At 41.2% G+C, this 15,841-nt stretch overlaps 1 protein-coding gene across 2 annotated transcripts in view; it reads left to right on the top strand.

The window, feature by feature from the left end:
* LOC103670771 (nuclear autoantigenic sperm protein) overlaps nucleotides 1–15,728 on the top strand; it is a 39,601-nt gene extending 23,873 nt beyond the window's left edge. Inside the window, exons 3-15 of one of the 2 annotated variants that reach the window (XM_040627352.1) lie at nucleotides 514–624; nucleotides 3,380–3,460; nucleotides 4,594–4,703; nucleotides 5,399–6,409; nucleotides 10,923–11,002; nucleotides 11,388–11,473; nucleotides 11,589–11,662; nucleotides 12,193–12,381; nucleotides 12,507–12,673; nucleotides 13,325–13,381; nucleotides 13,471–13,548; nucleotides 14,235–14,363; nucleotides 14,836–15,728. In XM_040627352.1, the coding sequence (XP_040483286.1) occupies nucleotides 514–624; nucleotides 3,380–3,460; nucleotides 4,594–4,703; nucleotides 5,399–6,409; nucleotides 10,923–11,002; nucleotides 11,388–11,473; nucleotides 11,589–11,662; nucleotides 12,193–12,381; nucleotides 12,507–12,673; nucleotides 13,325–13,381; nucleotides 13,471–13,548; nucleotides 14,235–14,363; nucleotides 14,836–14,916 (2,254 nt within the window). In that variant the 3' untranslated portion in view covers nucleotides 14,917–15,728. The remainder of the gene's footprint in view (nucleotides 1–513; nucleotides 625–3,379; nucleotides 3,461–4,593; nucleotides 4,704–5,398; nucleotides 6,410–10,922; nucleotides 11,003–11,387; nucleotides 11,474–11,588; nucleotides 11,663–12,192; nucleotides 12,382–12,506; nucleotides 12,674–13,324; nucleotides 13,382–13,470; nucleotides 13,549–14,234; nucleotides 14,364–14,835) is intronic. The other variant, XM_008699279.2, reaches the window with a different exon arrangement.
* The last annotated feature ends 113 nt before the right edge of the window (nucleotides 15,729–15,841 follow it).

Here is a 15,841-nt window from a genome sequence, read left to right as displayed (position 1 = left end):
TGAAAAGATTATTCTTTCCTCATTGAATTGTCTTCGTACCTTTGTCAAAATTTCAAGTAGTCCTCTGTGTGGATCTGTTTTTGTACTCTGTTCCATTTCATCTATTTGCCTTTATGTCAGTTCCACATTGTCTTGATTTGAGATCACTGTCTTTTGCTGTCTGCCTAATGTTTCTTGATTTATTTTTCTTAGAGGTAGTACAACTTGCTGTATGAATTTATGGTTCTTTCATGATTTTTTGTTTGTTGCTTAATTAGTAAATATTTATAGTAACATACAATATAGGCTTTGTGAGTAGATAAACCTTTAAGAGAAAATAATCTAGTAAAGCTCTTGAATGTTGCTTTGTGATTTCTTTTGCTTTTATAGTGATAAATATGAGTTAGCTAAGCCTTGCTGGAGTGGTCAAAGGTTTAAAGAAGTTAAAATACAATGGTTTAAATGTAACAGGTATTCAAAAAACATTGATTTTAAAAAGTATTTGACATTTGAAAAAAATCATTTTTCTTGCAGTCTGGATGTGGATAATGAAGCTAAGAAACTGTTGGGTTTAGGACAGAAACATCTGGTGATGGGGGATATTCCAGCAGCTGTCAATGCATTCCAGGAAGCAGCTAGTCTTCTGTAAGTACTGTGTCTTACTATGATGTGCTATATTGTGTTTGTTAAAAGGTTGTCTTATGGGGGGGGGAGAGGTTTAAAAGATTGGATATTTTTCATGTACAGTTTACTCCTGTAACTAACGATAAGACTTGAATATCACTGAGCAATCTCTTTTCTTTTCCTGAGTAAGGTAGTTTGTTTTCCAGTCACCACTAATTAGGGTGACCAACTCATCCTACTTTGTTCTGGGACTTTTTTTTTTTTTTTAACTCATAACCCGGAAATCAAGACCTGAGCCGAGATCAATAGTTGGACGCTTAGCTGACTGAGCTACCCAGGTGCCCCTGTCTGGGACTTTTCTAATTTTAACACTGGAAGTTCTGTGTCTGGGGAACTCCTGAAAGTCCCAAGCAAGCCACGATGGTTGGTCACCCTAGCACTAATGCTCATGTTAGTACAGCATTTTTCAGATTGTTAGCAGTTGTTTGGAAGTTGTCAGCTACCACTAGATGGCCATATATGTATCTGTATTGTGAGAAAACAGGTTGGCTTTAGTGCCTCGAAAGTGATTTATTTTAACCAAAGACTTCAATGTGTCTCTGGAACTGAGAGAGAGAAAGTGTAAGTTAAATCCTGAAGCCGTAGCTTTTCAGCCTGTGACCTGGTTTAAGCTAGCTTCCTCTAAGATCCTATTACCAGTAGCAGTTGAAGATAGTCGTGTTCCCTAATGGGTTGATTATGTTATATGCAGTTGAATTGAAGAAATCCTCCTTATAATAAAACTAGGTTTCAGGTTCACCATGATTAAAAGCCTCTGGCTTCTTCATTCCTTCTTATTCAGTTAGTCAGGGTCCTGTCAGTCCATTCTTGTCCCAACTTCATTCCCTCTCCCAACATCTAGAACAGAATCTTAATTCTGGATGTCTGCATTAATCTCTTGTCTAAATCCTGGCCTCTGGCCTCTTAGTTTGTCATCACCTGGGCCAGAGGAACTAAGGCTCTGATACCCTGTGGTATGTTATGAGTAGGGTGCAAATTTTATCTGATGCTAAGTATTTAGGTATTTTTATAATAAAAATGTATTATTTCTTATAGTGTAAACTGCTAAAATCTAAGTTTTAAAGAATAAGCACAATAAACATACTTCGTAGCTTATTTTCTTACCAGATATCTAGAGATCGGTATTTTCACTGTCCTGCCTTTAAGGATATCTCGGGAACATTTGAGATGCACTGTTCTAATCTAGTAGATTATACTTAAACATGACCCTCATCATAATACTCTGGGCTTAGTTTCTGTAGTTAATCTCACTAGGCTGTAAAGGCCATTAGCTGGCCTGACTTCGCATGACTTCTGCCAATCCTTTCCTCCATAAAAACTAGTCTCTACTCTACCTAAAGTACCTCCTCTTTCATTTATCACACTTGTGATTTGTTTCCCTGTCTAGATATTAATAGCTAAAACATATATAATACTGTTTGTATTTCTGGGGCGCCTGGGTGGCGCAGTCTTTAAGCATCTGCCTTCGGCTCAGGGCGTGATCCCGGCGTTCCGGGATCGAGCCCCACATCAGGCTCCTCCGCTGGAAGCCTGCTTCTTCCTCTCCCACTCCCCCTGCTTGTGTTCTCTCTCGCTGGTTGTCTGTCTCTGTCAAATAAATAAATAAAACCTAAAAAAAAATAAAATCTTAAAAATACTGTTTGTATTTCTAAGTATCGTTTTAAATACTTTTACAGGCATTATTAATTCAGTTCTTACAACAGATTTTGAACAGTTCTTAACATTTCTGTTTTATAGATGAGAAAACCAAGGCACTGAGTCTGAGGTTTATACAGCTGGTTAAGGTTTAGACATGGGATTTGAACCCAGGCAGTCTGACTCCAGAGAATAAGTTCTTATCTCTAATAACACGATGTTTTTCCATATACCTTATCCTTTAGGTCCCTGCCAAAGGTCCTTTAACTGTTTGGGCCCATACTGCCACTCACCATATAGAAGGAGAAATACCTATTAATGCAGTTTGGCTCTGAGATTATATACTATAACTGCAGCAAATTGATGTCACTTGCTACATCTATATAGAGAGAAAGACTAGGCAATATATTAACTTCATACATTGTGTGTGTGTTTATTTATTTATTTATTTTTAAAATAAAGATTTTATTTATTCACCTGAGAGAGAACGTGCGAGAGCACAAGCAGGGTGAGCAGCAGAGGGAGAGGGAAAAGCAGGCTCCCTGCTGAGCATTGAGCCCGATGCAGGGCTCAGATCCCAGGACCCTGAGATCATGACCTGAGCTGAAGGCAGACGCTTAATCGCTTAATCGACTGAGCCACCCATGCGCCCCTTATTTGTTTGTTTTTAAAGATTTTATTTATTTGAGAGAGAAAGGGAACATGAGTGGGAGGTGGGGCAGAGGGAGAGGACAAGCAGATGCCCTGCTTAGTGCAGAACCCCATACAGGGCTCAGTCCTAGGACCCTGAGATCTTGACCTGAGCCGAAGTCGGACAGCTTAGCCACCCAGCCACTCCGTAACATGGGGCTTTGGACTCAATGGCCCTGAGATCAAGACCTGAGCTGAGGCACCCAGGTGCCCCATACATTGTTTTTTTAAAGTCCCTTTGACCTTGACTTGAAAGCAAGAGGAGGGGGGACTATTGGTTTCCTAGAAGAATGTGTCACTGGAGAAATGTCATTTTATAATTTAAAGAACTAGAAATAAGTATTTTAGAGTAGACGTTAATTCAGATCTTACATGTTTATTCTCTTTGTAGAGGTAAGAAGTATGGAGAGACAGCTAATGAGTGTGGAGAAGCCTTCTTTTTCTATGGGAAATCACTTCTGGAGTTGGCAAGGTATGTCTTTCAAGCTGCAGGGTTTTTTTGTTTTTTAAGATTTATTTGAGAGAGAGCGAGTGGGGGCGGAGGGGTGGAGGGAGAGGGAGAGAATCCTTAGGCAGACTGCCCATTGAGCAGGAGCCTGATGCGGGGCTCCATCTCACAACCCTGCAACCATAACCTGAACTGAAATCAGCAGTCTGACGTGTAATCAACTGAGCCACCCAGGTGCCCCTCAAACTGCAGTTTTTAAGTAGGGTGTTTTATATCACATTAACGGCCTATGTAAAAACTTTGTTTGCCAAGATTATTTACTAGCTTTGCAATTTCATATGATCTGGGTGAGACTGGTTTTACTAAGAAAGGGAGTTTAGCAGGAACATGAAATATTGATGGAAGTTTTGGAATGCACTTGATTCAGAGTAAACCTACGCTTGGGTTTTGACTTTGGGGTCTTTAGAAGCAGAGATCTTTTCTATTAGTGAATGGTCATAATTTATTTTTGGACCATAAGTCCAATATAGAGAGAGAACTTCTAAAAGCACTCTCAGCACAAAACAGTCCTCCTTAACAGGGATTGAATGAAGGACAATTTGAAAACACTAGCATATGAAAATGTCTAGTAAATAAAACCAGTTTTGGAAAGTTGTGCATTTTCCACTGGAGTTGATTAACCAGAATAAAATATATTGAGGGTACACAGGCTAGCAAATGTTTTGTGCCTCATTTCATCTCAGTTCTCGTAAGTTTTCTAATTTTGTAGGTCATTCTGATTTTTCATGAACGTCTTGCCAGAATGTTTTAAAGCCAACTAAAGAAATATGGGGGTGGATGCGAAGTTTGGGAAATATCATGGCCCTATTGTAAAGTGAATTTATATTGATCTTGTTCTTTTGACAAGAGTCATCGGTGTTTTTTAGGTGGGGGGGATGAAGGGTATGCTTTTTTTCCCAGTGCTTTTACCGCCTTAATTTATATTAGTTTTGATCACTGCTTTTCTTCCATGAATACTTACAGTTTATATTGTCTGCACTTGATTGCTTTTCTGTTGCTTTTGTAATAAAGGACTATAATTTGTCTTAGGGGAAAAAAAAAAACCTGTTAGGTTCTAGCCATCATATCTTTGGTGCTTTCTCCTTTTGTTCTCCCAGAATGGAGAATGGTGTGTTGGGAAATGCCCTGGAAGGTGTGCATGTGGAAGAGGAGGAAGGAGAAAAAACAGAAGACGAATCTCTGGTAGAAAATAATGATAACATAGATGGTATGTGGAGTTGCATGTGACATTCAGGAGATGCGACGTATATTCCTTGTGTACAAGTGATGGGACTAGGGCTCTCCCTATCCTGGATGGTCTCTTCTAAGTTGCCTGGGGTGATACCTGCATCTGGCAGAGACTACAGTGCAGATAGCCAATTACTTAAGTTGACAGCAGGCTTTTATAAAAGTAAAACTTAATTTCCCCAATAAATGTGGTTATTTAAATTGATATTTTAAATAAATAGTAACCTTAAATATTTTTCTGATGCAAATTTTTAAAAGTCTGTGCAGCTCAGTTATTTTAATAGCAGTGCTTTTGGAGTCTTTACATTTTTTTGTGTCTAAGAAAATTAAATGTTAAATTCTAAGCGGAGTTTGGCTACTAGAGTTTTACATATTAGGTGGAGTTTATAATGTTTAGAGGAGAGCATAAAGCTTGGCATCTCTTAACATAATCAGAATGCTCAAGTAAAACAATATCTCATTTAAGGAGCTTGGGTTTCTTTTGCAATAAGTTGCTCTGCTATCTGGGACTTTTCCCTTTGCTTTTTCTCAAGGGGGCAGATAATTTTAGGCCATCTGCTAAAATTTAAGCCAAGCTGTTTGAGGGTTTAAAGGGAATGTATTTTTAGTTTCCATTTATGCCTTTATCACTAAATTCGAAGACATATTTATGCTTCATGTTCTTTAACCATGTAGAGGAAGCAAGGGAAGAGTTGAGAGAACAGGTTTATGACGCCATGGGAGAAAAAGAAGAAGCAAAAAAACCAGAAGACCAGTCTCTGGTAAAGCCTGAAATTGATAAAGAGCAGGAGACTGAAGTGGAGAAGGGTGGAAGAGAAGACATGGATATAAGCGAGCCTGCAGAGGAGCGACAGGAAAAAGTTGAGTCCACTCCAGATCAGTTAACTGAGACCACTGAGACAAAAGAAATAGCAGCACCAGAAGGACTGAATGAAGCCAAGGTCACTTCTGGGAAGCCAGAACAGGAAGTACCAGATGCTGAGGAAGGAAACTCAGTTGGTGGAACTGATGTCCAAGAAGAATGCAGAGAAGAAGGAGGTCAGGAGAAGCAGGGAGAAGTAATTGTGAGCTTAGAGGAGAAGCCAGAAGAAGCTTCAGGAGAGCAGCCTGTTACAACTCTTGAAAAGCAGGGTACTGCAGTGGAGGCAGAAGCAGAGCCTGTAGATTCAACAGTCAAGCCAGTGGATGTGGGTGGGCATGAGCCAAAGGAGCAAGTAGCCTCTGAAAATGAGCCGGGAAAGGCTGTTCTTGAGCAGATGGTAGGGCAAGAAGTGCCTCCTGCTGAAGAGTCACCAGAGGTGACAGTAGAGGCTGCAGAGGCCTCAGCTGCAGAAGCTGGGTCGGAAGTCTCTGAGAAGCCTGGGCAGGAGGCCACAGTTCTCCCTAAGGATGGTACAGTCAATGGACTGTCAGCTGCAGGAGGTCAGACTCCTGTTGAACAACAGACTAGTACAGAAGGACTGACAGAAACAAAAGATGGCTCAGGACTAGAGGAGAAAGTCAGGGTAGAGTTGGTTCCTAGCCAGGAGGAGACTAAGCTGTCCATAGAAGAGTCTGAGGCAGCTGGAGATGGGGTTGAGACCAAGGTAGCCCGGGGGGCTACTGAGAAACCCCCTGAAGACAAAGTTAAGATAGCCGCTAATGAAGAAACACAAGAGAGAGAAGAACAGATGAAAGAGGGTGAAGGTAACCGGGATATGCAAGAGCTGCAGTGGGTGGAGTACATTCTGGATTTGACTCACTAATCATGGGTAAAAGTCAGCCTTCCATTCAGGATTTTCCGTCTGCCTTTGGATTAGGAAAGGGCTAAATGAAAATGGGGGATAGTTTAAGAAGATTGTGATAAGTTGAGCAAGTTAAAAGCAAGTCTTCAGCTGGCTTATAAACTAACGCTTTTACTAACTGCAAAATAGGCCTTCTCTGTGATTTCTGAGACTTGGCTAGCTATCAGTAACTTGTACCATACTAGCCAATAGAGGTGGATGGGGGCTGGTGGGGTAGGTAGGGAAATAGTGGGCTAGGCTGGCAGAGAATGCTGAATGGATGTTCACTTGCATGCCTCTGGATTATTTAATTTACTGTTCACATGGTTCCTATTCTCTGCTTTAGGAAGCAGGATTAGAGCAGTAGAATCCAGTGAATTGGTACACTTAAGCAGGCATGCCATTTAAATGAAGGCAGTTAACCACAGTGAAAGAATTCTGGTGACCCTCTTTTACTTTTAGTCTTCAGGAAGTGTTTAGAGGCTTACTTACATTAGTTTTAAATTAGCCCCCTCCAAAAGTTAACAAAAAACTTAACCATTAGCCCTCTTGCTGCTTTCCCCCTCATTTCATGCTCGCTTTGGCTGCTAAACTGAAGTTTTTGTTACTTAGAACGTTATAAAGTGTAGACGCTTTGTGTAATATTATTGGTCTAATTTTGATTCATTTCCATCAAGATGTATAAGCCTCTAATTACCAATTGCATAATTGGCACGTCTGACTTGAGTCGTACTATCATTTGAGGATTCTACTGTCTGTAAGGCTCATCTAACGTTGGTATTAATAACCACAGGTATATTCCAGTTAATAGTTATCACTCGTATAATTGACAGACTAAGAGTTCTGTTTAGTTTTAGATTTTCAAAGACCCACTATCAGTACTTGCAGCTCATTCTGGTAAACTACATTCTACCTATGTGCAGGTCCTTGCACTCCAGCCAGCACAGGCGTGGTAACCAGAAGTGAATTGGCTAAATGGTAGCACCATTGGGCTGCTTGTGGGGTTTTAGGAGTTCTTTATGGAAAAAGCACAGAACTGAATCTTTAATTTTTAAAAAACTACCATGTCTTAATCTTTAATGATAGTGATCAAAGATAGTAAGAAGTTCTGCTGGCTCTTTTAAGTTGAACTTTGAATAATAAGCTACGTAGAGAGGTCCTATTTCTCCAGTTCAAAAACTATTCAGCTGGATCATAAGCAACATGGTACAGCTCTCTCACATACATTGTTTTTTATTCCAGAATAATACTATGTAGTAGGAGTATTACTCCACTTACAGCCATGAGGACATGGAGGCTTAGGGGTTATGTTACTTGTTTAGGGCCAAACACTAAGTCATAGTAGTAGAATCAGACCCTGGATCTGACATGACTGTATGTTCTTCCCAAGCCTATCTCACAGTGAGGAAGGTGACTTTTTATCTCCTCCCTTAACCCACCACTTATCAGAAACTTTCTGGTCACTCTTTATTTTTTTAAGGATTTATTTATTTATTTGAGAGAGAGAAAGAGGCAGGAAGTAGCTTTAGCAGACTCTGTGCTCAGCACAGAGCCCAACGTGGGGCTTGATCTCACGACCCTGGGATTAGGACCTGAGCCGAAACCAAGAGTCGGACTCTTAAATGACGGCGCCACCCAGGTGCCCCTCTGGTCACTCTTTTTAAAGTACTTATAAAAGCCTAGGAGTCATCAGTTGGATTTTTTTTATTAGGTGCCCTGGGGACCACGCTACTCATAAAGAAGGTACAGTTTTCCATATTTTACAAATGAAGAAATGACAGAAAGAGCTTAAGTAATTTGCCTTGGTCACACCGCCAATAAGGGGAGGGCTGAGGTACCCAGACCTTTCAGGCTCTAAGGCCTAAACTTTTACTCTCTGTGCTCTATTTATGTGGCAGCACTAGCCTGCAAAAATAGTGTAAGTGGTTTTCTCTCTCTCTCTTTTTTTTAATTTTATTTTTTAAGTAATCTCCACCCAATGTGGGGCTCAAACCCACAACGCCAAGATCAAGAGTCACACGCTGTACTGACTGAGCCAGCCAAGCACCCCAGAGGTTTTCTCACAGTCTCATTTTCTGCCACCTCTCAGGCTGTCTATATCCCTAACGATAATTGGTCTGTTCTTTTCTAAATGTCATGGCTAGATATAATTGGTAAGTGAACAAAGTTTTTAAATTTTAGGCACAGACCTTGGCTATGCTCAGACAGATTATACTGGTCAATCTGTAGTGTTTACGTGACTTAATCCTGTGGGAGTGCTAGAATAACCAAAGAATCAGCAGATTGCCTTCACTTTGTCTCTAAGAGGAATTTTTCTTTGCGCTATTCTGTGCCCTTAACTTTGAACAGGCTACAAATCAGAGAAATGGTATAAAACTGTGTTTCTCTTTTTCCAAAGGATGGTAATAGGCATGCTACCAAGAAGATTCCATTTTCAAAGAAGCTCCGAAAATATTTTAACAGATCACTTCACTGAGGACATCAGGGCATTCCCATTAATATCTGGGGTATAGGTTACCAGGTTGGAAAGTGTTGTTTTAAAGTAATGGCTTTCTCATTAACCTAGCTTTCTCTTCACCATTCCTTGAAGATAGTACAGATTTCTCAAGGGAAACCAGTATTTTTCTCAGATTATTGTAAGAATTTTAATTTAAAAATTTGATGTAAAGATCAGTAAGATTTTATGCCAAATTAGATGTCACCTGGCATTCTGGTATGAGTAGGAACAGATACCAGATAATTTAAGAATACAGAATAACAATACACATTTTGTTGATTTTTCCTATAGATTAGGAAGGTAAAAATGTTTTGTTTCATAGATTTACCTCACCCGTCTTGAGAATTCTCCTTGAGAATGGGCCTCATTGTCAGAATTAATAAAACTACCCATCTAGTCTGACAGAGTACTGAGTATACAAATGACTTGGAAATTTGGGTACGGAAAGATAATGGTGTATGATGGTGGGTATTTATTCAGAAGCACTAAATTACATGGTCGCCAGGGGAAAAGTGAGTCATTTGAGAAAAACCGTTTGCTATAGAGGTCAATTAACTTGTAACTGGTTCTTAGCTGAATTTTTTTTTTTTTTTTAATTTTGTTCTTAAGTAATCTCTACACCCAGTGTGGGGCTAGAACTCACAACACTGAGATCAAGAGTTGCATGCTGGGGCGCCTGGGTGGCACAGCGGTTAAGCGTCTACCTTCGGCTCAGGGCGTGATCCCGGCGTTATGGGATCGAGCCCCACATCAGGCTCCTCTGCTATGAGCCTGCTTCTTCCTCTCCCACTCCCCCTGCCTGTGTTCCTTCTCTCACTGGCTGTCTCTATCTCTGTTGAATAAATAAATAAAATCTTCAAAAAAAAAAAAAGTTGCATGCTTCACCAACTGAGCCAGCCAGGCGCCCTTCTTACAGGACTTCTTTAGATTGTCTCACTAATTTATAATGTTTAGGAATTTTCTGTGCCTATTCCCATTCTGAAGCAGTATTGCTAAAAGATAAAATTCCTTTAGCCTGACTTCATGGCTCTAAGGCCTAATTGCATATTTATGTTCCCATCATAGCTTGTTAGGAGACAGTATTTGAGCTCTTTTGTTTGTGTTAAAAATGTTTAATGAAAGATGGCAGAGGTAGGCACATTATACCCAATTCATGAACTGTTAGGTGCCCCCAAAAGCCCATTTTTAATCCTATGACATTCTGAACTTCAAGTGGTACTTAGAGCTGTTTATTAGCAGTGTGTTCTTAAAAGCAGTTGACTTGCGAACGTATGTCAGTATGGTGAAATAGAGTGTCAGGATGCTTGCAGATTTTCACATTATACTGGAGTAAAATAATTGGTTGTGGTACTGCTCCCTCAATTCCGTACATGCTAGAGCTGGCTGGAGTCTGTGGCATGCTCATTGGTGAGAGTTGTTAAGGACTATGCTTTTCTCTCCACAGCTGTGTTGTGGGAAAGCTAGTCTCTTGAGCATTCTTGCTCTGAATGGACTGGGGTAATTTAACTTTTTGTACTGTCTCAGCGTGTTAGTGGTTATATAACAAATGGCTGCTTAAAGACGCCAGGAGCACTGGCTGAGTTCTCCAACTGCTTCTGGCTAAGTAGATGGGAGGTTCTAGTGAATAAGAGCCTACAGTAGCTAATCTGTCTTGATCTGAATGATCAGATTGACTTTTAGAAGAAAAACATTCAGCCTTCTGATCACTGAAGGTGTAAACCACAGACACACCGTAAGATTGTATTACAGTCTAAATCTAGGTTACACTTGAATTAGACTAATTACTGGCGTTATGTTTATATTCAGTTCATATATTAACTGACTTAGCATGTGGCCTGTTCTACCTCAGAATATAGGTTGACAGGCATTTATTGGAATCTGACTAGTTAGAAGATATCCATCCTTAGTATTCTCAATACTGAGGAATTTTTGCTTGCAGAAACTGAAGGCTCAGAAGAGGAGGATAAAGAAAATGACAAGGCTGAAGAAACACCAAATGAATCACTTCTTGAAAACAAGGTAAATTATTATCATCATCATCATCTGCTTTCTTATTGTGGGACTGTCGCTCAGTAGGGTAGGTGTGATTATCATAGTCATTTCTTGGTTAGGGACTGGGGACTCTGTTCTTGCCTAGAATACACAGATCCATTTAATCCGAGGATGTTAGGATGGGACCCAACAGGTCACTCACTGTTAGATGTCACTGACATAAGGTGATGACTTGGGATATAAGGATTACAGAGACCCATTCTGTAGGTTTTAGGGAGAAAGTCCAAAATTTGAATCCTAAATCATGTGGGGTTTTTTTAAGCTGTATTAAATTTTAACATTTAGATTAGCGATCTGAAGATGCCTATCTTATACTTCTGCCTAATACCAATGATTTGGATATACTTTTTAGTCTCTTCAAGAAAATGAAGAGGAGGAGATCGGGAATCTAGAGCTTGCCTGGGATATGCTGGATTTAGCAAAGATCATTTTTAAAAGGTAAAACTTTCAGTGTTTCTAGGCTCAGGTTGGGAGTTTGGAGGTTGGAAGCAGAATATCAGTTAGGCTTGGACAAATGCTATTAAGGTTTCTGGTCATCTTTTCCTTCTTTTAGGCAAGAAACAAAAGAAGCTCAGCTTTATGCTGCACAGGCCCATCTTAAACTTGGAGAAGTTAGTGTTGAATCTGGTAATACATTTTCCATTTTACTCTTCCCTTTAATGTGCTGCCCCCCTTTTCGTCCTCTAATTCCTTAAAATTCAGCTTGATTGATCATAAGTTGTGGGCCATTGGCTTTTTTTTTTTTTGAAGATTTTATTAGAGAAAGCACGAGTAGGGGGAGGGGCAGAAGCAGGCTCCCTGCCGAGCAAGGAGTCTGATTGATGGGTGGCCAATCCCAGGACCCTGAGATCATGACCTGAGCCGAAGGTAGATGCTTAACCAGCTGAGCCACCCAGGCACCCCTGGCATTGCCTTTAAGAGGATAGTCGGTTTGTGTTCCTATAATTCCTAGAATAGCGAACAGTCTCTTCTGAAGTCTCTTTAGTAGGGTTCCCCCTGCCCCCAGTTAGATATTTTTTATAGTCCAGTATCCTGGAGACGCTACAAAGAAAATACAATCTAAAACAGGAGAGCATTCCTGTAGAATGGTCTAAAATTTAGAAGTATTATCTATTAAATGCTGTCCATTTGCTTGCTGTTCTTTTTCTCTTCATTAGAGAATTATGTCCAAGCTGTGGAGGAGTTCCAGGCTTGCCTAAACCTGCAAGAGCAGTACCTGGAAGCCCATGACCGTCTCCTCGCAGAGACCCACTACCAGCTGGGCTTGGCTTATGGGTACAACTCTCAGTATGACGAGGCAGTGGCACAGTTCAGCAGATCTATTGACGTCATTGAGAAGAGAATGGGTGAGTGAGGATCAGCTATTTGACGATAAACTTGACTGGATCCAGTAACCAACAAGATGGAAAAAAAAAAAAAAAGGATCCTTTGGTGGTAACTATTACTGATCACTTCAGCCTGTTCTTTGTAGCTGTGCTACGTGAGCAGATGAAGGAGGCTGAAGGATCATCTACTGAATATGAGAAAGAAATTGAAGAGCTGAAGGAACTGCTACCTGAAATCAGAGAGAAGATAGAAGATGCAAAGGAGTCCCAGCGTAGTGGGAATGTAGCTGACCTGGCTCTGAAGGCAACTCTGGTTGGTTTGGTTTCCTTTTAAAGTTTTGAAGTTTTGATAATAGCATGTTTGATGTTGGAAGGCATCATGGTATTAGTGTTCTGAAACCATGATACGGTTTCCAGGGAATTGGTGGTTAGGAACGTGAGAATTTATCTAGTTATTCTTACTAAGTAGTATAATGCTTAAGAGACTCTGCTCTGGAGCCAGACTGGGTTTAAGTTCTATATCTACTGCTTACTGTGTGTGACCATGGGCATGGTACTTAACATTTCTTTGCCTTTAGTTGCCTCATCTATAAAATGGGGTAATAGTACCTGTATGTTAAAATACTTCTGACAGTACAAATAGCGTTTGCTTAAGAAACGTAAGCTATTACTTCCATTTCTGAAAACTCTGTATAGATAGCAAGGTATTGATTGGCTGCCTGGAATGTCAGGGAGCGTTCTACACCACAGGTGATGATATGGAAGGGTTAATTTAATATTTACACTGTGCCTAAGCCCCCGGTTTGGGGGTGGCAGGTGCAGGTAGAGGAATGGATGATTTTGCTAGTATATGGAGGCCCACTAGTATTTGAGTTGTTTGGATGGTAGGTACCTGTTGTAGGTGTGTGGGTGACCTGGTGGGTTCCATCCTGGGACCCACTCGGGTCTGTCACCTCTCACACAGGTGGAGAGCTCTACTTCAGGTTTCACTCCTGGTGGAGGGGGTACTTCAGTCTCCACGGTGAGTATTCAGGTGAATTTTGTCACTTAATATTAGGCCTTTTTGTGTCCTGTGTAGTTGTACATTGCTAACAAAGTCCTTTTTGTCAGGTTTCCAGTAGAAAACCAGCAGATGGTGCCTCTTCATCAAATTGTGTGACTGATATCTCCCACCTTGTCAGAAAGAAGGTAAATCTACATGTGGTCATTTCTTTTCTATTTTCTTTACAGTCTGCTTTTTGTTTTTTGCTTCAAATGATACACCGGGAATACATTCCCTAATATTTGGTGCAATAAGACATTCATTTTGCGAAGTTGATGAGGATTTGAATGAAGGTAGTTTTCACTCAAATATGTCTTCTAACAGTTTTCCAGGCCTCTTTTGGCCCAGGACTGTCAGGAAAGGTGCTGAGAGCTGGTTAGATCGGCTCATCTGAGGAAGCTGGCAGGTTTTTTTTGACCGTAGTCCTTCAGCGGCAGACCTGCTGATACTTAAACTCCTATGAGTCCATCTTCTGCTTAAAATTAGTCGTTTTTTTTCTCTTGTGGGAGACTGATTCCTTTGTTTCTGGATTCACAAACTTGGGGTTTGGTTACTATTCAGATCTGCTTCTTACCCTCAGCCCACCCTTCCCCTAGAGAGGCCGGATTGGTATACTGTGGCTGACCAATTTATTGTACCAAGCACAGGTTGGGGTCTGCTTCCTGTGGCCATGGGAGAGACCCTGAGAACCGTGGTTCCTGGTGTTCAGGATCTCGGCACCGTGGGGTGCTAGCAGTGGGGGAGGAGAGGAGTGAAGAGGTTGTTAAAAAGCTTTACAGTACTTTTAAAAACATTCAGCACGTTTGTGAAGTCTTCCCAATTCTATCTTCAGAGGAAACCAGAGGAAGAGAGTCCCCGAAAAGATGATGCAAAGAAAGCCAAACAAGAGTTGGAGGTGAATGGAGGCAGTGGGGATGCCGTGTCCGGTGGAAATGAAGTTTCAGAAAACATGGAGGAGGAGGTGGGCAGTTAAGAGGGCTTGGACTCTTGCCTTATTTCCCCTTGTCTCAGGGCCTGGGGAAGCTTGTCCTCCTAAGTGCATGTTCCTCACCTTGAGCCTGTTTGGATTACTTGAATGCAACCCTCATAGAAACAGGAAACTGGTTATGGAATATAGAATGTCTCATTGACAAAACTATGTACATTCTGCAGGTCCCACTCTATTGAATGTATGAGAAGGCACTTAATTGGCAAGACCATTGGGTTATTTCTGCTTGCTCCCTTCCCAAGTAACGTATGAACGTTGGCTCTGTCAGCCCTGTTAGAAGGATGTTAGGAAATGGCCTTATATCTTGTGGTAATTGTCCTGTTAGTAGTGTAGGGAGCAAAGCAGGCTTTAGGAGACCTGTTCACTTTCTCTAATGCCTACTCGATTGTGTAAGAACGGCTTAAACTCGGGTCATTTATGCCCAGGCTCCCCATTTATCTTCCAGGCTGAGAATCAGGCTGAAAGCCGGGCAGCAGTGGAGGGGACAGTGGAGGCCGGAGCTACAGTTGAAAGCACTGCATGTTAAGAGAGGGCGCAGAGCCTTCCTCCTGAGGGAAAGTGTTTTTGTATATAATGTATTTTTTCACTTTGGGGGGATTCTTTTTGTATAACTTCAATAAAGATTGTAAGCAAAGGTTGAGGCTTTGATTTTTTTTTTTTCTTAAATACTGGCAGAATCTGTGCCTTGGAGCACTCTGGGTTTTATATAGTGGTCAAAGGTACTCCCCCTGCCCCTTTCTGTACTGATACCTGTTGGAAGTTCCCATCCAAGTTCCTGTCTGTCTGAATGTGGAGGTGATCAAATCAAGCATAGCCATAGGCCCTGTTTTCTAATGGTGCTGTATTTTTTCCATTTTAAGTACTGAACTCTGCTGTCTTGCAAACCTTCAGTGGTGCTGTCCCTTGATGGGGGCTATGAAAACAAGACTTGGTGAAGGTCTTGCTCTTTGGTGCTGATACTGTTTGGTGGACTTTGTGAACAGATAACGGCCTGAGCCAGGCCTTAAGTGATAACTGTTACCCACCTAGTCTCCAATTGGGGGTCAGTAATATGTCCTGGAAAAAGAACTCTGAAGAAAACTTGTGAGGGAGGGGTGGGGGAAAGTGGTCCTCAAAGAAACCTGGTGTGCTAACTGTAGAGAATTGAGCTTTCTGGTTTGAAAGTGGCTTAAGAGAGAGACTGGACACTTTAGATGTGGTTGGAAGAATTTGTGGGGAGGCTGGCTGGTGGCGTTTTGTTTCTCTACAGAAAGGCTGATATATATATATCTTATAACTTGAATCCAAATTGTTACCCACCTGCAGTTTTGTCTTCTCAAATAAAGATGCTAAAAAATGCTCCTGGTCTGGACTTGTGTTTAAAGATCTTCCAGTGGGATCCCGAACGACCTGAAGCATTTCATTGTGGGATGTGGGGTTGAAAGGCTGAAACCGGCCCACGGATTCTGGCT

The sequence above is a fragment of the Ursus maritimus genome, unplaced genomic scaffold (genome assembly GCF_017311325.1).
Source record: "Ursus maritimus isolate PB19 unplaced genomic scaffold, ASM1731132v1 scaffold_12, whole genome shotgun sequence".
In the NCBI taxonomy this organism is placed as follows: Eukaryota; Metazoa; Chordata; class Mammalia; order Carnivora; family Ursidae; genus Ursus; species Ursus maritimus.
The sequence above is the reverse complement of the archived record's forward strand: the minus strand, read 5'-3'. Positions and strand labels throughout refer to the sequence as shown.